The following is a 23,588-nucleotide window of genomic DNA, read 5'->3' on the forward strand; positions in this document are numbered from 1 at the left end:
TCCAAACCATAACTGGAAGCCAACACCAGCAAGGTGCAGAGAATCAGCTCCAAAAGAGTAACTCTCCTCCAGTCGGGTCTTACTTCTCTAAGGGATCCGTCATTTTGGCTATATTCTTATGGAAACGTAAAGCTTGAAGGTCCTGCGTCTCGATCTTCGGAGGCAAGAGCCCTTGAAGCCCCAACATCTGCCGTTCTTTTAAGGTAAAAGCCATACCCTGGATAGAGACAGGAAGAGGAAGAGACAAAATCAGCCCCAATTCCTGGTTTGGGGAAGTCCTTTGGCCAAATGATTTTAGTGGGATCCTACTAGTTCTTCACCTGAAATGTGATTCCTTCCTTTCTCCTTAATCAGTCCCAGAGGTGGGGAACCATGGCCCCTTTATGACTTGACTGGCCTGGCCGGCTCAGGAATTCTGGGAGTTGAAGTCCACAAGTCATAAAAGGGTCACCCCTGGTCTAGACCAACACACTCTCTTTGATTTGTTCCTTTCACGTTATTTAATGTGGCTCATTTTCTTCCTACTCCAGAGTTGAACATATTTAACACAAAAGCTGGTTATACGAGCTAGAAATTGATGCCGCATTTAATAAAAATAGGTTTTCAATTGCTCACCATGTGGCCATGATGAGTTGCAATTGTGATGGGCAAGCTCCATCATGGTCATAACTCAAGGATTACCTGAAAATCCCGTTACCCTTCTAACTACGGCTGCCATTCTTAGCCCTGATGTTTACGTAGCATGTTTCATACTCTCTAGTGGGTCAGTTTCAGTGAAACAAATGCTCAGTTGAGCCACCAAACCAAACCTGGATTTTAGGTACAAAGACACTTATTTTTCTCGCCAAAAAACCCAGGGAATCGGTTGAGCAAACATCTGCTATATCCTACTTTTGCCTAGAGAAACTTGTTTCTCCCCGGTTTCAGGTGGCGCTTGGGTCCCCGCCTGCCACCTTCGCTCACAGCCCGGCCGATGCCTTGGTGGAAGCCTGGGAAAGGGCAGCCATGGAGGCACTCGACCGCGTTGTACCCATGCGGCCCCTGACCCGGCGCAGATCCCAATGGGCTCCATGATTTTCCGTTGAGCTCCGGGAGATGAAGCGTCGGTGACGGAGCTTAGAGAGCTGTTGGAGATCCAGCCGGTCTGAATCCAACCAATTGCGACTAAGGTCCTCTACGAGGTCTTATCTCGCTGCGATGAGGGCGGAAAAGTCTAATTACTTTGCTGCCCTCATCGCGTCCGCAGAAAATCGCCCGGCCGCCCTGTTCAGGGTGACCCGCTCCCTCCTTAATCAGGAGGTGAGGAAGGAGCCCTTGCAGGGTCGTGCCGAGGAGTTTAGCCAACATCTGTCGGACAAAATCGCTCGGATTCGGGCCGGTCTGGATTCCGACTGGGCAGAGTCTGACGGAGATGACATCAGCGGTCTTGGTGATGTTATCTGGGAAGAGTTCGACCCTGTGACTCCAGAAGATGTGGACAGGATCATGGGGAAGCTGAGCTCCACCACGTGTTTATTGGACCCATGCCCCTCCTGGCTGGTCTATGCGGCTCGGGAGGGGACACAAGGCTGGCTCCAGGCAGTGATAACTGCTTCTTTGAGTGAGGGTAGCTTTCCTGCTGCCTTGAAGAAGGCGGTGGTGAGGCCCCTCCTCAAGAAGCCTGCCCTGGACCCGGCTATTTTGAATAACTATCGTCCGGTCTCCAACCTTCGCTCTCTTGCGAAGGTTGTTGAGAGCGTGGTGGCGCATCAGCTCCCTCTGTTCCTGGAGGAAGCGGATTATCTGGACCCGTACCAATCGGGCTTTAGGCCTGGGTACAGCACGGAGATGGCATTGGTCGTGCTGGTGAATGATCTCTGGTGGGCTCGGGACAGGGGTTGCTCCTCTGTCCTAGTCCTATTAGATCTCTCAGCGGCTTTTGATAGCATCGACCATGGTATCTTACTGCGGCGCCTCAGGGGGTTGGGAGTGGGGGGCACCGTTCTCCAGTGGTTCTCCTCCTACCTCCTGGGATGTTCGCAGTCGGTGTTGACAGGAGGGCAGAGGTCGGCCTCGAGGCCTCTCGTTTGTGGAGTTCCTCAGGGGTCGGTCCTCTCGCCTCTCCTGTTCAACATCTATATGAAGCCGCTGGGTGAGATCATTCGTGGTTTTGGAGTGGGGTATCATCAGTACGCCGATGATACCCAGGTTTTCATCTCCACCCCAAACCACCCCAGTGTGCCCTCGATGTGATGTCCCGTTACCTAGAGGCGGTTCGGGTCTGGATGGGGAGGAAGAGGCTTCGGCTCAATCCCGACAAGACCGAGTGGTTGTACGTTTCGGCATCCCGGGAAATTCAGTTTACTCCATCTTTAACCATGGGGGGTGAGGTGTTACCCCCCATAGATAGGGCTCGCACCTTGGGTGTCCTCCTGGATTCACAGCTCAGTTTGGATGAACATGTAGGAGCTGTGACCAGGGGGGCTTTTGCCCAGGTTCGCCTGGTGCATCAGTTGTGACCCTATCTGGACCGGGATGCCTTGCGTACAGTCACTCATGCACTCGTGACCTCTCGTATAGACTACTGCAATGCTCTGTACATGGGGCTGCCCTTAAGGACCACTCGGAGGCTTCAGCTGGTGCAGAATGCGGCCGCGCGAGTTGTGATGGGGGTCTCCCGATACTCCCATGTAACACCTCTTCTCTGCGAGCTGCATTGGCTTCCAGTTGCCCTCCGGGTGAGATTCAAGGTGCTGGTGATTACCTATAAAGCCCTAAATGGCATGGGTCCGGACTACTTACGGGATCACCTGCTGCCGGCGTCATCTTCCCTTCGTCCTGTGCGCTCCCACAGAGAGGGCCTCCTCAGGGTGCCGTCGGCCAGAGAGTGTCGGCTTGCGGCCCCCAGGGGGAGAGCATTCTCTGTGGGCGCGCCTGCCCTCTGGAATCAGCTCCCTTTTGAGCTCCGGATGGCTCCCGACCTTCGCTCTTTCCGCCGGGATCTGAAAACCTATTTATTTGAACAGGCCGGCCTGGTTTAAGGGTTTGGGGTATTTTTAATTATTTATTGTTAGGCTTAATTAATTTAATTTCATTTTAACTTTTGTATGTAAAGCTTTTACTGCCCTGTACACCGCCCTGAGTCCTTTGGGAGAAGGGCGGTATTTATTTATTTATTTATTTATTTATTTATTTATTTATTTATTTATTTAAATTTGTATACCGCCCTTCTCCTGAAGGACTCAGGGCGGTGAACAGGGCAATAAATACTAAAATACAAAAGTACAAAAATTAAGAAGAGATTAAACCATGATGCCCAATAAAACAGATAAATACATAAAAACATAATAAAATCCCAAAACCCATCAGACCAGGCCGGCTTGTTCAAACAAATAGGTCTTTAGATCATGTTGGAAGGAGCGAAGTTCGGGAGCCATCCGGAGCTCAACCGGTAAACGGTTCCACAGGTCAGGCGCACCCACAGAGAAGGCCCTCCCCCTGGGGATCACCAGTCGACATTCTCTGACCGGTGGCACCCTGAGGAGGCCCTCTCTGTGGGAGCGCACTGGGCGGAGGGAAGGTGATACCGGCCGCAGGTGCTCCCTAAGGTACTCCGGACCCATGCCATGTAGGGCTTTGTAGGTCATCACCAGCACCTTGAATCTCACCCGGAAGACAACTGGAAGCCAATGCAGCTCACGGAGCAAAGGTGTAACATGGGAGTATCGGGAAACCCCCAACACAACTCTCACGGCTGCATTCTGCACCAGTTGGAGCCTCCGAGTGGTCCTCAAGGGCAGCCCCATGTAGAGAGCGTTGCAGTAGTCTAAACGAGAGGTCACGAGCGCATATAGAAATTCAATTATAAATAAATAAAATAAATAAATTTCCCCCTTCTCTCACATTCAGTGACTGGAAACCTGGCTACAGGCTGTGCTATTCTGTTGCACTATACGGATACTCCTTGACTTACAACAGCTCGTTTAGTGACCATTCAAAGTCACATCGGCACTGAAAAAAGTGACCAATGACCGTTTTTCACAGTTACAGTCTTTGCAGCATTCCCACGGCCTTGTGATCAAAATTCAGACGCTTGGCAACTGGGTCACATTTATGACCTTTGCTCTGTCCCAGGATCGCGTGATCCCCTTCTGAGACCTTCCAACCAGCAAAGTCAACGGGGGAAGGCAAATTCACAACAACTGGGTTACTAACTTATCAACTGCAGTGATTCACTTAACAACTGAGGCAAGAAAGGTTGTAAGATGGGGGCAAAACTCACCTAACAAATGTCTCCTTTAACAACATAAACTTTGGGCTCAACTGTGTTGTTGTTAGCTGCAAAGTTGTGTCCGACCCATCGCGACCCCATGGACAATGTTCCTCCAGGCCTTCCTGTCCTCTACCATCTTCTGGAGTCCCTTTAGGCTCACGCCTACTGCTTCAGTGACTCCATCCAGCCACCTCATTCTCTGTCGTCCCCTTCCTCTCTCGCCCTCCATCTTTCCCAGCAAGTCCTTCCTTCTCATTAGGTGGCCAAAGTATTTGAGTTTTAGCTTCAGGATCTGGCCTTCTAAAGAGCAGTCAGGGTTGATCTCCTCTAGGACTGACCGGTTTGATCGCCTTGCAGTCCAAGGGACTCGCAGGAGTCTTCTCCAGCACCATAGTTCAAAGGCCTCAATTCTTTGGCACTCAGCCTTTCTTATGGTCCAACTTTCATTTTATGAGCTCAACTGTGGTCATAAGTTAAGGACTATCTATATTGTGTGAAAGCAGCCAAACTGTAGCCTATTCAGCAATCCATGGTTAAAAAACATTCCATAACTTGACCTGACACAACTTGAGTCAATCACAGACTTGATTACCATCTGCATCATACACTAAGGCAGGGGTCCCCAACCCCCCAGGTTGTGGACTGCCAAAGGGCCGTGGCAGGCAGAACATGGGCCACACAAAGAAACAAAGCCCCCATCCGTGGGATGCAGGCAGTACACGAAACCAGGCCCATCTCTGCACGGAACCAGTCCCTCATGTCCAAAAGGTTGGGGGGCACTGCACAAGGGCCACGAAAAGGGATCCCAATAATAAAGCAAAAAGGGGATTTATTACAATCGTCCACATTGCAACTCTTTAGTTACTAGCCATCAATAGACTGTGGATCTGCTCAATATTCAGCTTCTCTCTCTGTCTCTCTTTTAACATCTGGCACTGCCTAATGTCTCCTGCAGCAGTCTTCCACCTCACATTAAGTTTCCCAGCACTAGTGTGAATTTGAGACACCCACAACACTTACCTTGTTTGTCCTGGGGTTAAGCATCAAAGGCTTCCCTTTCTCCTTCCTGTGCATGCTACGATGTGCCAACGCGCAGGGGGAAACAGCTATCCTTAACCGGGAGAGCATTATGTATAGCTTGCCTAGGAGAGGGGAAAAGAGGAATAGCACGCTCTGCTTCAAAACATAAGACATTCAAGCAGATGTATAAAAATAGCAAGATTTTCCAATTTTACTTAAACAGGACACAGCTGTTTGAAAAAAAGGACTGTTTATAAATAAGGCACAAAGACTTCCTTGAAGGATATAACATTAGTCAACATTAGAGTACTATTTCCACTAGAATCCTTTCAGGTGGCTTTTATAGGCTATGAAAAAACCTTACGCTCTTTTGTTCTGTATTCTCTACACCACTGTTTCTCAACCTTGGGAATTTTAAGATATGTGGACTTCAATTCCCAGAATTCCCCAGCCAGCATGCATGGCTAGCTGGCTGGCTGGCTGAGGAATTGAAGTCCAGAAATCTTAAAGATGCCAAATTTGGGGACTCTCACTCTAAGCCAATGTTTCATTCTGTAATTTGGCATTGCTCAATCTAGGATCCGCTGCTTGAGTTCTGTATGCAGCATCTAAATTTCCAAAAGGTCTGTTGGGTGGGGATTTTGAGTTCTGCAAGGGCTACTACACACCCTTGGGGGTGGCTGGGTTACGGATGGCTGATGAAATGCATGGATGGTGATTGAGAAACACTGCTCTACACACACAGAGCGGAAGAAGGATCTTCTCCCTTTTTCAAGAAGGAAATGAGAATGCCTCTTTCCCTTCTCCTCTGTGCGGACATGAAGTTCTTATTACACGCAAGACAGTTAAGGCACTGAGGAAGGAGGACCCCCTGCCCAATCATTAAAATTCCAACCAACTCCAGTTACAAGGGTGCTGTTGTGGGGAGAATGTGGAGGACCTGTCCACACTGTCTTGAACTCCTGGAGGAAAAGGCATGATATAAATCTAATAAATAAACAGCGTATAATGCTATATGTTTGAGGCTGAGTGAACGGCACTATACGCGTATTCAGAGGTTGCTTCCTCACCCTGTATCAATGGTCGTTAGGCGGCTTATGAGTCACTTTTCAGCAAACTTTGGACCTCCCCAAGAATGTGGCCTTGAAGAGTGTCGTATTGTTGTTCCCAGATAGAAACGGTGCCGCAACTGACTGGGCACAGAGGATGTTGGCAGCTGTAGCCCAACTTATCTCAAAGGTGATGGGCTTGGGAAGGTTACTGTGTAACCCAAGGAAAGGAAACCGTTCATTTACCGCAGTGACAAGTGCGATTCCAGTCTCGGTTCCAAGGGACACTCATTCTGCTAGGCACTGCCCTACGGTAATCGCTATAAATGACCCGAAGTACTCAGCAATGTTTTACTGAAAAGTGAAAGTAAAGGAAGCAGCTGGAGAACACGAGATGTGTAGCCAACCCTGGATACACAATTTATAGCTGCCAAGATTTTTTTAGTTCAGTGGCTGAAGAGGTAGGCAAAGAGAGGAGATCCCAAAACAGGATTCTCCTACTTGGAATTAAATCCACAAGAGAGATCCTTAAAGACGGATCACAGATGCAAGCAACATCAAGGCTCAGATGCTGCTCAGAGTTGCCTAAACCATGAGATGGATGACAAATAAATAGGAAAGGAGGGAGGGAGGGAGGAAGAAAGGTAGAAAGGTAGAAAGGTAGAAAGAAAGAAAGAAAGAAAGAAAGAAAGAAAGAAAGAAAGAAAGAAAGAAAGAAAGAAAGAAAGAAAGAAAGAAAGAGAGAGAAATCCTTCCAGTTGTTAAGTTCAGGGGCCAATTGCGTCTTCACTCAAGTGGCTCTCTTGGGCTAGGATGAGGAACAGACCCCAACAAATCATCTTCTAAAAATGGCTCTCAAGTTCTTTCCTGACATCTCTCTTCTCCAAGGGACCGCTGTATCCTCCTTGGCAGAGGCCAACAGAGTCTACTGCCTTAGAACATCAATCACGACTAGCCCAAAGCCATTGTCTGCAAAGGCCTTGGGTGTTTAGACCATACCTATAAAGAGCAGCTGGGGACCAACAGCAGGCAACAATTGTCCCAGCGTAAGGCCACTCCTGGCAAAGTTTTCCCAGGGCTCTTTGCTCCGTTTGCCACCTCTTCTGGAACATCCCCTCTCCAGTGTCATCAGCAGAATTTCCCACTGCTTAGTCCATCTTCGCACTGGGGAGAGAGCCTCACAGCTCAAAGACAGCAGTATTTAAAACATGCTATTTCTCCGCAACGTCAATTATTTATCCTTCCGTCTCAAATAGTGTCCAGTTGTAGCACCATTGGTTAGTCACAACATAGTCCTAGAACTATGCTGAAGTGGAACCCAACAGAGGAACATATCATTTCTGCAACCCTTCCCGTTTCTTCCATGCAGCTGAATTTGCAGGCCTCCTGCAACAGGAAAATGACCCACCTTCATGAAACACCCCAGACCGAGCAGGTAGAGGCTGAATTATAAAAAAATATTTTAATCTGTCAGCCTGGAAGGTGGACAGGATTATGAGGAAGCTGAGCTCCACCACCTGTTTATTGGACCCGTGCCCCTCCTGGCTGGTTTATTCGGCTCGGGAGGGGACACGAGGCTGGCTCCAGGCAGTGATAACTGCTTTTCTGAATGAGGGTAGTTTTCCCGCTGCCTTGAAGGAGGCGGTGGTGAGACCCCTCCTCAAGAAGCCTGCCCTGGACCCAGCTGTTTTAAACAACTTTCGACCAGTCTCCAACCTTCGCTTTCTTGCGAAGGTTGTTGAGAGTGTGGTGGCGCAGCAGCTCCCTCTGTTCCTGGAGGAAGCGGATTATCTAGACCCGTATCAATCGGGCTTCAGGCCTGGCTACAGCACGGAGACGGCATTGGTCGCGCTGGTGAATGATCTCTGGCGGGCTCGGGACAGGGGTTGTTCCTCTGTCCTAGTCCTATTAGATCTCTCAGCGGCTTTTGATAGCATCGACCATGGTATCTTACTGCGGCGTCTTCGGGGGTTGGGAGTGGGAGGCACCGTTTTACGGTGGTTCTCCTCCTACCTCCTGGGACGTTCGCAGTCGGTGTTGGCAGGAGGGCAGAGGTCCGCCCCGAGGCCTCTCGTTCGTGGAGTTCTTCAGGGGTCGGTCCTCTCTCCCCTCCTGTTCAATATCTATATGAAGCCGCTGGGTGAGATCATTCGTGGTTTCGGGGTTGGGTATCATCAATATGCTGATGATACCCAGCTTTTTATCTCCACCCCAAACCACCCCAGTGATGCCCTCTCCGTGATGTCCCGTTGCCTGGAGGTGGTCCGGGTCTGGATGGGGAGGAACAGGCTTCGACTCAACCCTGACAAGACTGAGTGGCTGTGTGTACCGGCGTCTCGGGAAATTCAGAATATTCCATCGCTAATTATGGGGGGTGAGATATTACCCCCGTAGATAGGGCTCGTAACTTGGGTGTCCTCCTAGATTCACAGCTCTCCTTGGATGATCATATAGGAGCTGTGACTAGGGGGGCCTTCGCTCAGGTTCGCCTGGTGCGTCATTTGCGGCCCTATCTAGACCGGGATGCCTTGCGCACAGTCACTCATGCACTCGTCACCTCCTGTTTGGACTACTGCAATGCTCTCTACATGGGGCTGCCCTTGAGGACTACTCGGAGGCTCCAGCTGGTGCAGAATGCAGCTGCGCGAGTGGTGGTGGGCGCTTCCCGATACTCCCATGTAACACCTCTACTCCGTGAGCTGCATTGGCTTCCGGTTGTCCTCCGGGTAAGATGCAAGGTGCTGGTTACGACCTATAAAGCCCTAAATGGCATGGGTCCGGGTTACCTACGGGAGCATCTGCTGCCGGCATCAATTTCCCTTCGTCCAGTGCGCTCCCACAGAGAGGGCCTCCTTAGAGTGCCGTCGGTCAAAGAGTGTCGACTGGCGGCCCCCAGGGGGAGGGTGTTCTCTGTGGGCGCGCCAGACCTTTGGAACCGTTTACCGGTGGAGCTCCGGATGGCTCCCGACCTTCGCTCCTTCCGACGTGACCTAAAAACATATTTATTTGAACAAGCCGGCCTGGTCTGATGGGTTTAGGGGTATTTTAACATTTTGTATTAATTTATTGAATTGGGCTACTGTATTTAATATTTCTTTTAATTTTTATATATTGTATTTTATTGTATTGCCCTGTACACCGCCCTAAGTCCTTCGGGAGAAGGGCGGTATAAAAATTAAATAATAATAATAATAATAATAATAATAATAATAATAATAATAATAATAATAATAATAATAATATTATTATTATTTCCAACAGCAAATTCACCTCCCAAAGGGGAATGGAATCTCTTGCAATTTTAAGTAGTCTCCGAAGGCAATGGCTTGTAGAGAGTTCAATGAGGGAGGCGGCCTCAATCGTTCTATGCATTATTTAAGACCGAGGAAGCAAGATAATATCTGGAAGTGACGCAGGAAGGCTCCTCCTGGCTCACTGGGGATAAAAGATGGAGGGGAAGCAAAGAAGCTTCAAGTCTGCAAGTTCGGTTATTAGAGCCGGGGGTCCAGATTATCTGAGCAATTGAGCGGGGCCTGCCCCCCTCGCTCCATCAGGCGGGGGGGGCATGCTCCAGACCCCGTCAGCCAAGGAACTGCCGCCGGTGGGGTCCAGTGGGAAGAGACTTCCCTGCCAGGACTCCTGCCTTTTGGAACAGTGCGCCCCCCTCAAGGTGAGATCCGCACCCACCTCTCGGCCTTCCGAAAGAGCCTGAGGACCTGCCTTTGCCAACTCTCCCGGAGGGAGGCGTCCTGTTCTGGAGGCGCTAGGAGATGAGTGGAAGATCTCACCTCTACCCAGTCTACACACTGTTCTTTTTATCCATTTTAATATTAACTTTAATGTTTTAACTTCTAATGTCTGATGTTTCAATGTTTCTATTCTGTGAATGCTTCGTGGTACTGTTTATGGTACTGTAAGCTGCCCAGAGCCACTCGGTAGAGAGGCCAGTGCCATACAGATTTAGTAAATAAATAAAATAGCCCATTTTAATAAACTGCAGTTCTAGTCTTGTTGTGGAGTTGATTTTTTGCCCTGTTTACTTGCTGGGGCCGACAATACACAGATGTTGTAATCCTACAGGCAGCACAAGGGGGTAGCTGAAGGACCAAGAACTACCAGTGGCTCTTAAACACCTTTTTATGGTCCTCTTTCTCATTTAACAAAAAAAACCCGTGCCTTAATTTTCTCCGTTTTGCAACAGACACATGAAACCTATACAAGTAGTCCTCAACTTACAGCCATTCATTTAGCGACCATTCAAAGTTACAAAAGTACTGGAAAAAGCGACTTATGGCCCTTTTTCACATTTAGAACCACTGTGGTGTGCCCATGGTCCCATGATCAAAATTCGAGCACCTGACATGTATGATACGCATGACATTTGCAGTGTCCCGGGATGTGTCCCCCCCCAATGGGATCGCTATTTGTAGCCAGCTGGCTTCCCTCAGAGTCAACGGGAGAAGCCAGATTCACATCACGAGACTCACTTAACAACTGCAGTGTGTCAAGCAAGAACATCCCATGTTAGTTTAACTGTGGCAAAAAAGGTTGTAAAATGGGATACAACTTAACTATTGTCTTGCTTAGCAACACAAACTTTGGCTCTATTGCAGTCGTAGGTTGAGGACTAACTGTAATTCAAAGAGAGGAAACCTGCCCTCCCTCCAGATGTTGTTAAATTACAGGGTCTCTCCCCATTAGCCACACAATAGGAGTTTAGCAACATCTGGAACCATAAATGGCTTCCTGACAGATTCAGTGGCTGAATCTTAGACCAGAGCTGGAAGGGACCTTGGAGGTCTTCTAGTCCAGCCCCCCCACTTAAGCAGAAGAACCTATACCATCTCAGACAGGTGACTGTCCAGTCTCTTCTTAAAAACCTCCAGGGATGGAGCGCCATGATGTCTGGTGGCAAGCTGTTCCACTGGTTGATTGTCCTCCCTGTCAGGAAGTTTCTCCTTAATTCCAGGTTGCTTCTCTCTTGGATCAGTTTCCAACCCTTGTTTCTCCTCCTTCCCTCTGGTGCTCTGGTGAACGACCTGCCCCCCTCCTCTTCTTTGTGGCAGCCCCTCAAATACTGGAAGGCTGCTATCACGTCTCCCCTTTCTTCTTTTCTTCAGACTAGCCAAGCCCAAGTCCCTGCAGCCGTTCTTCGTATGTTTTAGTCTCCAGGCCTTAATGCAGTTTAAAACATAATGTGGAAAGTCCTTACCTGGGCCAAACCAAACCCAGGGCTCTTTTGCATCTGTGCCCTGCCCACTGGAATTTCTTGTCCCCCCAAAAAAATGTTAACTGTGGCCCCCTTGGTCATCAAAGTTAGCGTATATTTTGCTTCCAAGAAAAATGTGAATATTGTATGTTTCCAACAAAATAATCATAAAGTCACTCTGTATAAATGCAGAGGCCTAATTTATAAATTAAACAATTACATTCTTACAAGTTGCTCCAGGATATCACATTGTTCCAGGGTTCAGGTTACTAATTAACTTTATAAATGCTAACATTCTAGATACAATATGTTAATTAGGAATTGGTATGCTGGGCCAAAGTTATGCAGTCTGGCTTTGAAATCAGATTCTGTTCCACATCATAAATAAAGTAAAAATACGCTCATAAATTAGATTTCTCATTTGATGCCAGTAACTTAAGGACCTTAAGGACCTTAAGGACATCTTTGACAAGAACAAAGGAAGCAAACATGCCTGGTTTTTTTTTAAGAAAAATAGTTCTTTTTGCAGCCACTGTGTTTAGTTATCCAAGTAAACCCGTGTGTGGGTGCATCCTAAACCACAACTTGGAATCGTATCTCTAAACTGTTGCCTGTTACTTTGAACAGCAACCAGACAAGTTCAAAAAGGCCTGTGGCCAAGTTTATTCACTGCTTAGCAACCCAACCAATTGGAAACTGGGTATTAGAAACAAAAGCAGCTTTGCCCAGAATGATAGGGTATCATGATGAACTAGGTGGATGCAGGCAAAATCCAAACGGCCTGCAGGAATTCATTGTTTTAGAGCATGTTAACAGGCAGCAGAGCAGACAGGAGCTGTAGCAGGAAACTGTTTTAAATCCATTTTGCAAATTGAGATATTGTAGGTGAATAGGGAGAATCATACGGGGTTTAAATTTTGTTTCAGAATTGTCAACACACTACAGTTAGATTGCTGCAGTGCAACTGTGATCCATTTAAACATGGTTTCTTGAACCTGTCATGGTTTATTTGTAATTTGCTGAATAAACTAAGCTGATTGATACACAAACTGCGTTGCAATATAAAGGGGTACATCAAGTATACCTCACGTACTTTCAGAGCCGAAAGTATATGAGGTAAATCCAATACAGGTAGCCCTCAACTCACTACCACAATTCAGACCAACGTTTCCATTGCTAAGCAAAGCAGTTGTTAAGTGGGTGTGTGATTTTACGACCTTGCTGTGCCATGGTTATTAAGTGCGTCAGGCAGTTGTTAAGTGAATCATATAGTTGTTAAGCAAATCCAGCTTCCCCCCTTGACTTCATCGGTTGGAATCCAGCTGGGAAGGTCTCAGATGGGGATTGCCTGGACCAGGAGGCTGCAGATGCATGCCGGTTGCCAAGCACCCCAATTCTGATCATGTGACCGAGGGCATGCTGCAACGGACCAGTCAGAAGGCGTTTTCTTCAAGTGCAGATAGTCCTCGACTTACAGCCATTCATTTAGTGACCGTTCAAAATTACAATGGCACTGAAAAAAGTGACTTATGGCCGTTTTTCACACTTATGACCAGTGCAGCGTCCCCCATGGTCAGGTGATCGAAATTCAGATGCACATTTATGTCGGTTGCAGTGTCCTTGAGTCATGTGATCCCCTTCTGCGACCTTCTGACAAGCCAAGTCAATGGGGGGGATTACTGATTCACTTAACAACCCTGTTACTAAGTTAATAATGGCAGTGATTCACTTACCAACTGTGGCAGGAAAGGTCGTAAAAAGGGGAAAAACTGAACTATCAACCGTCTTGCTTAGCAATGGAAGTTTTGGTCTCAACTGCAGTCTTAAGTCGAGGACTAACCTTTAGGTGTCCAAAACATGTGTGGTTTCAAAGCTGGTTCACTGTTCCGTGATGGATGAGGCAGGTTCCATGATGTAATTACTTTTTGCATGACTGTGTTTACTATTTCCCTGCACTGTTATGCATCATGGTGAGTCTTGGCTGGAGACGGCCAAAAGCAACAGCTGTAAGCATATCAATAATATATTTAAGTTGTTGTTGTTAGCTGCGAAGTCGTGTCCGACCCATTGCGACCCTATGGACAACCTTCCTCCAGGCCTTCCTGTCCTCCACCATCTTCTGGAGTCCATTTAAGCTCACGTCTCCTGCTTCAGTGACTCCATCCAGCCACCTCCTTCTCTGTCGTCCCGTTCTTCTCTTGCCCTCCACCTTTCCCAGCATTAGGCTCTTCTCCAGTGAGTCCTTGCTTCTCATTAGGTGGCCAAAGGATTTGAGTTATGCCCTGCAAAATCTGAGCCATGCCCCCCTGCAAGCCACGTAATGATTTGCCATTTCTTTGGGCACAGGCTGAAAACAACCGTGTGTGTGTGTGTGTGTGTGTGTGTGTGTGTGTGTGTGTGTGTATGTAATGGAATGCCTTAATGGCTTCCAAGGAAAGAGAAGGAGAGATGCTAGGAAACAACCCCCAACTTGGGGCCAGGAGTCCACAGTTGCTTAACAGTCAGAGGGAGAAACTGAGAAAGGACCCACCCTAAAATATCAGGCAGTTAAAAGTGGCAGGCAGGAAGTTTATACTTTCAACTTGAAAAATTCTGTTAATGTAGTCTTGCAATAAAGTAAATTTAGTTCATCTACTGCTCTTTCACCTGGGAGGGCTGACCTCTGTCTAAGTGGGGAGGCAGACAAGCAGGCAGGTAGATAGGTAGGTAAGTAGGTAGGTAGGTAGGCAGATCGGATGGCAGACAAGACAGGTAGGCAGACACAGGTAGGCAGGTGATAGATAGATGATAGACAGACAGACAGGTAGGTAAGTAGGTAGGGTGGCAGACTGGCAGAATCCTTCACATTCAGGCTAATGCAAGAAAAAATAGTCCCAATTCCAAGAGGCCCCCCCTTGGAGGGGGAGAGAGGAGAGAGAGGGGGGGAGGGAGGGAGGGAGAGAGAGAGAGAGAAGAGAGACAGACGGCTCCATTCAGTTATTTTAAAATATGTTTAAAATATATCTTGCAGGCTTTCACAGCTTCTACTGGGCAGTGTTGGACATCAGAGTTTAGTGATCATGTTCTAGATAACAATTTCCTAATATTTCACCAGCAACTGTGGCTGACCTCTTCAAGTGCTCAGGGTTACTAAGCCCTGAAGCCCAAAACTGCCCAACAAAAATTTCATATTGTTGTCTTCATTGTCTTCTGGTGGAATACAGTGTTTTTTTGTTTTTTTAGTTTACAAACCAGGTTACAATTCTGGGATGATGGTTTAATTAAATGCAACCTGGGTTGACTTCCCAAAATCAGCTGAAACTGGCTAGTTCTGGCCACCTAGCAAGCTCACAAAAATGACTTCCTTTCTATTATGCTACAGGTGGTCCTCAAATTACAGCTCCAAGCAGGACCGAATTTCCACTGGTAAGCCATTACGCTGTTAAGTCGAGGCACCCACATGACCAGACCTGGTTTTATGACATTTCTTTTTTGGTAGCAGCTGTTAAGCAGAGTCACTCTGCTTGTTCAGCATTGTGGTCTTAATTGTGAATCTATTCATCTGAATGAGAATTTTTGCCCAGAAATCAGCAAAAAAATCACGAGCGTGTGATTGCAGGATGTTGCTGGTCCATGTGTCAAGGACTACCTATAGTCCAGTCAAGATTCATGTCTTGATTTCACACAACCTCTCGTTTTTGGCATGTAGAAGACATTCTCTCTTTAAACCCCATAACAAGAATGATCGCCAGTTTCTGAGAGAAAAATCCGTTATCAAGGAGGCAGCCAGCCAATTCAAACTCATCAGAAGCACTATATAAAGACATTTATCTAGAAGCAAATATCTCCCTACAGTGCCTGTAAGTTGCATCATGTAGCGGCATTTGAGTCTTCTACACAAATCACTAAAACTGGGCCAAAGCTTCTAAATCCATTTTTGTTCTTGCATGGATAGAATTCAACATACAATTATTGCAGCTCATGAAAGCTGATGCCTTATTTGTTTATATCCCGCCTTTATTATATTTACAAATAACTCAAGGAGGTGAACATATCCAACACACCTTCCTCCTCCTATTTTCCCCAACAACAACCCTGTGAGGTGAGGTGGGGTGGGCTGACAGAGAGTGACAGGCCGAAAGTCACCCATCTGGCTTTCACGGCTAAGGCAGAACATGAACTCCCGGTCTCTTGCTTTCTAGCCTGCCGCCTTAACCACGGACTAGACCAAGCTAAATAAGATTTCTTAATCAGAGAAATCTGATTATTATTTTTTGTAATTCCAGCTGGTTAGCTAGATAAAACTGTTGTGTCTATACAACCACCCACAAAAGCAGATACGTTTTGATAAAACATGTTCGTTGGAAAAGCTACTCCTGATTTTTTTGGAAATTGCAGGTGACTAAGTAGGTTAATGGCAGAAAGTGAAGAGGAACTAAAGAGCCTCTTGTTGCGAGTGAAGAAGGAGAGTGCAAAAGTTGGGTTGAAACTAAACATTAAGAAAACCAAGATCGTGGCATCCGGCCCTCTCAATTCCTGGCAAATAGATGGGGAAGAAATGGAGGTAGTGACAGATTTTATTTTCCTGGGCTCCAAGATCACCGCAGATGGGGACTGCAGCCAAGAAATTAAAAGACGCTTGCTCCTGGGGAGGAAAGCCATGGCAAATCTAGACAGCACAATCAAAAGCAGAGACATCACCCTGTCAACAAAAGTGCGCATAGTCAAGGCTATGGTCTTCCCAGTTGCAATGTATGGCAGTGAAAGTTGGACCATAAGAAAGGCTGAGCGCCAAAGAATTGAGGCCTTTGAACTCTGGTGCTGGAGAAGACTCCTGCGAGTCCCTTGGACTGCAAGGCGATCAAACCGGTCAGTCCTAGAGGAGATCAATCCTGACTGCTCTTTAGAAGGCCAGATCCTGAAGCTAAAACTCAAATCCTTTGGCCACCTAATGAGAAGGAAGGACTCACTGGAGAAGAGCCGAATGCTGGGAAAGGTTGAGGGCGAGAGAAGAAGGGGACGACAGAGAATGAGGTGGCTGGATGGAGTCGCTGAAGCAGGAGGCGTGAGCTTCAATGGACTCCAGCAGATGGTAGAGGACAGGAAGGCCTGGAGGAACGTTGTCCATAGGGTCGCAATGGGTTGGACACGACTTTGCAGCTAACAACAACAACAACACTGAATCCGTGTGTAAAAAAACACAGATAGTCCTCAAGATACAACAGTTCATTTAGTGACCGTTCAAAGTTACAACAGAACTGAAAAAAGTGGCTTATGCTCATTTTTCACACTTACGACCGTTGCAGCAGTCCCCCCAGGGTCATGTGATCAAAATTCAGACGCTCGGCAATTGGTTCATATTTATGATGGTCGCACAGTGTCCCGGGGGTCACGTGATCACCTTTTACAAACCTTCTGATAAACAAAGTCAATGGGGAATCCAGATTCACTTAATAACTGTTATTAACTCAGCAAATGCAGTGATTCACTTAACAACGGTGGCAAGAAAGGTCGTAAAATGGGGCAAAATTTGCTTAGCAACCATCTTGCTTGGCCACAGAAATTTTGTGCTCAGTTCTGGTCATAAGCCGAGGACGGCCTGCAATACAAAACCCTTTGAGAAGAGACTCCATCTGTCCCACTCTGAGCTTTGGCCTGTAATGGGGACCCAGACAGTCAGATGTTGCCTCTAGAAATAATTCCTCAGATAGGCAACCAGAGAACCAAGAAAAATCTGACCTTTTCTCTGAAGAAACAAACCAATCAACCCTCCCTGCATGCAGAAAACTAGGCTCTCAGGGAAAAGGTGGACTTTTTTCTAGACAAATTACCTTTCTACCCAAAGGGCCTCTTATTTTTTGTATCACAGGAGACGCGCATGAGATCACGCCGCCGTTTAAAGCATAAACTTAGGCAGAATTTTGTCTGATCGACAGAGACCAAAAACCCTCAGGAGGAACAATTTGACATTTTTGGGAAGCAGCCTGAGGCACAGGAAAAAGTGCCCTCTCTTGTTATTAAAGTAACTGGACTTCTTTCATAAACCGGAGAAGAAACAGACACCGGCTATCTTAGCTCACCACTCAGGCAGAGATAAAACAGGCTGTACTTTATTAAAAGGACAATTTCCAAGCAGGTGTGCGTCAGCACTGTATGGCTCATTTCAAAAGATACACAGATACACATAATTTATTCCTGGCTATTTAGATAAGAATGTAACAGCAACTCCTTCCAAAATTTACTTCTAAAAGAAAGTAGAAGAGAGTGCTTAACACAGTACAGGAATCCAAGACTAAAAACCCCATCAGAAATATTTAATATATTGCAAACACACAGCTCCATCATTTTAGGAGACTGCCTCTTCCATCCATCATTTTCTATTGAACAGATGAACCAATCTGCACACTGGTAATTGCCTTTTTCAATTGCTACATTTCAAATTACTGGTTCAGCCACAAGACAAAGGGACCCGTAATCCAATCCCTCTACCGACTGCTTACATTTGGATTAAGAAGGATCACACAGCTACTAAAATAAAGTCCAACGTTGCCCTTAGTTCTGGCTTTCAATAGCCTGAGCTCCTGTAATGAGCAAAAGACACTATAGGTAACAAGGAAGAAAGAACTAGCATTATTCCCTTTAAGCGGAAAAACACTTTTGTCTACTTTAAAGCAAGATATTTTGTTGTCACATGAATCTGGGCTTGTTTTGACAACATAATCCATAATTCCTGCTGGATAACAATAGCACTTAAATTTATATACCACTTTGTATTGCTTTACAGCCCTCTCTAAGTGGTTTACAAAGTCAGTATATTGCCTCCAACAATCTGGGTCCTCAGTTTATTGACCTCGGAAGGATGGTAGGCTGAGTCAACCTTGAGCCGGTCAGGATCAAACTCCTGGCAGTGGGCAGAGTTTGCCTGCAATACTGCACTTTAACCACTGCGCCACCATGTATAACCTATAACCCTATCCCAATTTAATTTAATAATCTAAAGTAAGTGGGGGGAACACAACTGGAACATGAATCCACATTCCCACTGCCACTGTAATCCAGAGAAATCAAGGCTTATTTTGTTCAACTATGGCCTGACGCATGAAACTGGCTGTCACTTTTCATCTGGTATTCTCTGCAAATTGTAGATATGACTATACAACAAAGAGCAAGATTTCCCTTTTATCCCCTTTCCTGCCACAATTGCTTTTCTACCAGTAGAGAATTCTTTTCAAAGGGGGGTAAAAAACCCCCCAAATATCTTGAAAATGAAAATAGGAGGCTAAATATCTCACACAGTGCGGTCCTAAAACCTTTGCCATATCGTATTTCTTTCCAATGACTACAGTGGGAGACGGATGAGGAATCAATATGGCAGCTACGCAATAAGCTTGACTGTTTTCACCGCATGGTATTCTTCACGCTAATAACAAGCCAACCAACTTCCATGCTAGCTTAAAGGATCTCTGTTGCTACTAGGTTACAAGAGGACCAGTTGGTAGATAGCTCAGAAAAACAAGCCAAGTCGAAAGAAAAACCTGGATATCTTCAGCCCAACTACAGAAATAGCAGCCTATTGTCTCCTATGGGAAGACGTTCCTCTGAGCTATAGAAAATAACTGATTTATATAGATAGATAGATAGATAGATAGAGAGAGAGAGAGAGAGAGAGAGAGAGAGAACAAAAGCTTCATCTGCGAAAGATCAGATTCAAAACAACAACAAATCTCTACTAAAAAGATAAGAGAACAGATGGCCCGAGTGATGTTGAACCTCCGATTCTGTGCTGCTCAGAACTGATAATATTGGGCTATCAATATGGAGATACCCACAAAAGTCAGGAGCCCAACCATACCAAGGCAGTATAGGTAATCCTCATCTTACAAGCCGTTCATAGAATGAAGGCTACTGCTAAGCTTGTAAGCCGCCCTGAGTCTTTGGAGAAGGACGGGATATAAATGGAATTAAAATAAAAAATAAAAATAAAAAATTTAGTGACTGTTCGAAGTTGCAACAGTCCTGAAAAAAGTGACTTACGGCCGTTTTTCACACAACTGTTGCAGCATCCCCTTGGTCACATGAACATGATAACTGGAATGTATTTATGACAGTTACGTGTCACTTTTTGCAATCCTCTGATAAGCAAAGTCAAAGGGGAAGCCAGATTCATTTAACAGCCATGTTACTAACTTAGCAACTGCAATGATTCACTTAACAACTGTGGCAAGAAAGGTCATAAAATGGGGCAAAACTCACTTTACTATTTTGTTAGCAATGGAAATTTTGGGCTCAATTGTGGTTGCAGACAAGGACTACATATACACTATTTTTATATTCAATAAACACATGAATTACAGAATTTGCTATAATCCAGAGATTTTCAACCTTGGCAACCTTAAGACGAGTGGACTTCAATTCCCATGGCTGACTGGGGAATTCCAGGAGTTGAGGTCCATTCATCTTAAAAGTTGCCAAGGTTGAGAAACACTAAAAATATTCTATAGGGTACAAGGGAGAATTATTTCCTAGAAAGCTGCAAGCATTTTTTAAAAATTATTTAATATTTTTGAGAGTTTTTCTTATGTAGACCTCACACTTTTGCAGTATACTCCACAACTGTCATTCCCTATCATTTTCTTAAAAACTATTTTCCCTTTTTCTCTTTCCTTCTTTCCATTACACTAAAGCAAATAATAACACAGTGAAGTCTTGATTTTAGAAACATTCTTAAAATTCCTGTATTCTGAAAGAAAATCTATCGCAGTGTCTAGCACAGCATAATCACAGAAAGTGTTCAAGAATTTGAAATCTGCATTTCCTGGCACTTAAAATGGAAATAAAGGTTCATTGCAGGACAAAAGCTGGAGCACGAAGCTGCCAAACAGCCTCTGCCTTCCAGCGAGAACAGGCAAATCCCTTCCTAGCAACCACGATTTTTTCCCAAGAGCAATTGCCATCAACTTTACACGGCAGTCCAGGTTGTTTCCCAAACTAAATAAAACTCAAATAAAACCTGCTTTTTATAAGCAGTGAGGCTTTCTCAGATTCACTTATCTGAATCAAACATCATTGTCCTCTTTTCCTAAACAAATATTTAATAGAACTTGCCAAGCTGAGAAAGTGTACTAAATTATCAGCCAGTGGCCTGCAAGAAGGCAATTTATTCGCATTGTGGAATTGTTCCTTGGTTTTTAAAGGAGAGTACAAAATGCCAGTTTGGCTTGCTGGTTAAGGCCCCAGGCTAGAAATCAGGAGCCGGTGAGTTCTAGTTCTACCTTAGGCATGAAAGTCAGCTGGGTGGCTTTGGGCCAGTCACTCTCTCTTAGCCCAAGCCACCTTACAGGGTTGTGTTTGTGGGGGGAAAATAGGAGGAGGAAGGAGTGTTAGGTAAGTTCACCACCTTGAGTTACTCATAAAGTAATAAAGGTGGGATAAAACAATCAAATAAGCGTAGCTTTTTGAGATGAACTTTTATTTTTATTTTATTTATTTTTATTTTTATTCCATTTATATCCCGCCCTTCTCCGAAGACTCAGGGCGGCTTACAAGCTTACTTCCTATAAAAAAATTAAAATCCTGGGGGCGACAAGCATTTCTGAGCACTGATGGTTACAGCAACCTCCGCAATCAAACACCTGCTAGCTGTGCAGGACCACACCTCCCATCACTAGAGTCACCCCAACCAAAGGCAGGCTGGCTGAAATGATGGGAGCTGTAGTCCCATACGCAGGGGAAGGCTGTCCTGGAGAGCCAACCTGTTTCCACATCACTGGGCCAGGATTCAGTAAGAGGAACCAAGTTGCCACCAGTGCCCAAATGCCATTTTAAGTCCCCCTGGGAGTCACCAAGAGAGGAAGCTTCACTAATTCCAGCCTGGGCCCTCAAGCTGGAGCCGGCAGCCTGAAAGTCAGGAGGGCCTTTTCACTTGCACCCTTTCCCCCAAACTGATGCTAGACGACGAACGACGGGCCTCCGGGGGAAAAAGAAGTTCCGAAAGGGAAGTTAAACCATTTCACAGAGCAAGGCAAGCATGTTGATTCTAACCGCACAGATAGTTACCACGCAGCGAGTTAGCACCTCCTCATCCAGCTCTTTTGTTCCAGCGATGGGCTTCTGCGAGGCTGCCCCCAACCTACAGCCGGCCGTCCTCCGCCGCCGCCGCCGCCCTCCACTCCTCAGCGCCGAATGAACAGCCAGAGGTCGGGACAGGGAGGGACACCCCAAGAGGTGGGTCTCTCCTAGCTGAATGACAAGGACGTTAGCCAACGGGCGGCTTAAGCGGATCGTCGCCTTCCTCCAATCCCGACGCTTCGTCTCCGCTCAATCACGGAGACCTGAGAGGGAGGAGGCGAAGTATTTGACTATGCTAATCACGGTTGTCGAAATAGCCAATCCCCGAGCTGTTACTTCGGCATAGGGCCACCAGGGAAGCGGGCGGAAAGGAGACGTCTGATTGGGCGACAGGGAAATGCCGTGCGCGGGGAGGTGTGAAGGCGCGAGAGCGACGTTGAACGGGGCCCTGGAGGTGAAAGCGAAAGCAGCTCGGCACGTGCCTGTCTGCGGCTGCCCGGCCTGACGCCTCCGCTTGAACTTGGCGCCGTAGATCTCGCTTTACGACATAAAGCGTGAACTCTTAAGGGACCCATTTCAGTGCATAAAGTTTATGTGTTGCAATGCGTCTAAGAGTTCATGCTACAATTGGCGTTTTCGGCCGGGGTGTTGCTGTCACTGCAATCACTTTATACTTGATCTGTGTTGATCTATGTAAAAGCGCCCGCTCTCCATCTTGCAAACTGCTGGCTGCTAGAAAAAACAAGGAAAAGAGCCATGGTCCAGAGGGCCACATAAATATGTGACATGGCACGTGTTGGATGAAGTTGAAAGGGTCTTTGAGTAATTAAAAAAAACAACTATGAGAGCTAGTTTGGTCTAGTGCAGGGGTCGGCAACCGGAAAAAGGCAAAGAGCCACTCAGAACCGGTTCCGTCACAAACACAAAAAAGTGGGAGCCGCAAAATGTGCACGCGCGTGCATGCACGCACGCGCATGCGCAAAACAAGGCAAAACGTGCACCAGCCCTGCCCCCATCCACCTCCAGTATGGATGGCTCTGCCAAAAGAAAAGCAGCCGAAGCAAGCCTCCCATTGAGAGAATGGGGCGGCGGAGGCTTGCAAAAGGCGGATCCAGCCTCTGCCGGCAGACACGCTTGCAGCTTGCAGAATGGCGGATCGAGCCTCTGCTGGCGGCAGAGGCTTGCAGAGCGCGGATCCAGCCTCTGCCGCCGGCAGAGGCTGGATCCGCCGTTTTGCAAGCCGCCGCCGCCCCATTCTCTCAATGGGAGACTTGCTTCGGCTGCTTTTCTTTTGGCAGAGCCATCCATACTGGAGGTGGATGGGGGCAGGGCTGGTCCCGTGACAGCCAGTCGGGCAAGCAACGCGAAGAGCGGCAGGGCTTTATTTTTGCACCGTGGAGCTCCCCCTCCCCCCAAACTCCCCCTCCCTCCCACTTCCCAGAGCTGAATACAGGGTATTAACCGGCGGCGGAGGCTTGCAGAACGGCAGATCGAGCCTCTGCCGGCGGAGTTTGGAGTTGGGTAAGGAAGCGCAAAATTCAGGAAGGAAAGCGGGGCGGCGGGCGAACGGGAGACCTGCCGACGTTTGGGGAGGTTTGGGGAGGTGCACGCCGGGGAAAAGGCTGGGAGAGGAGGGGGTCCGGGCTGGGGGGGAGGGATGGGGTGGGGGAGAAGGAGGCTTCCCGGGCTGGGGGGGAAGCAGAAGCGAGGGATCAGGACTCCTCCCGCTTGGCTGCTGCCGCCGCCGCCACCACTCCTACGGCCGCCGCCACCTGCTCTCTCGGCTGGTTGCTTTCTGCTTCTCTCACCTGCCCTGCCCCCCCCCGCCTGCCCTCCTTCCTGCCTTCCTTCCCTCCGCCTCGCCTTCCCCGCTCCCGCGTTTTCCCTCTCCCCGCCTCGGATTCGGGGTGATTCCCCGGGAGAGGGCGATGGGATTCCAGCAAGCTTTCAAGCCTTCTCGGCGGTCTCCGGCACGGCTCAGGAAGCGTTTCTGTGCCGCCCGGCCGGAGCC

General features: G+C 47.2%; 1 protein-coding gene across 3 annotated transcripts in view; it reads right to left on the reverse strand.

Annotated features, from left to right (window-relative positions):
• The window catches only part of ME2 (malic enzyme 2), a 44,489-nt gene extending 22,804 nt beyond the window's left edge, over window positions 1-21,685 (reverse strand). For 2 of the 3 annotated variants that reach the window (XR_014025610.1, XM_081321139.1), the window contains exons 1-3: window positions 21,566-21,681; window positions 5,273-5,394; window positions 84-217 (exon numbers count right to left, since the gene is read on the reverse strand). Coding sequence is in view for 2 of the 3 variants with exons in the window: in XM_081321139.1 (XP_081177265.1) it covers window positions 84-217; window positions 5,273-5,380 (242 nt within the window). In the remaining variant the exon portion in view is untranslated. Of the gene's footprint in view, window positions 1-83; window positions 218-5,272; window positions 5,395-21,565 lie in introns of all 3 variants that reach the window. The other variant, XM_081321140.1, reaches the window with a different exon arrangement.
• Between the last annotated feature and the right edge of the window lie 1,903 nt (window positions 21,686-23,588).

Source organism: Vipera berus (assembly GCF_964194415.1).
Source record: "Vipera berus genome assembly, chromosome: 2".
In the NCBI taxonomy this organism is placed as follows: Eukaryota; Metazoa; Chordata; class Lepidosauria; order Squamata; family Viperidae; genus Vipera; species Vipera berus.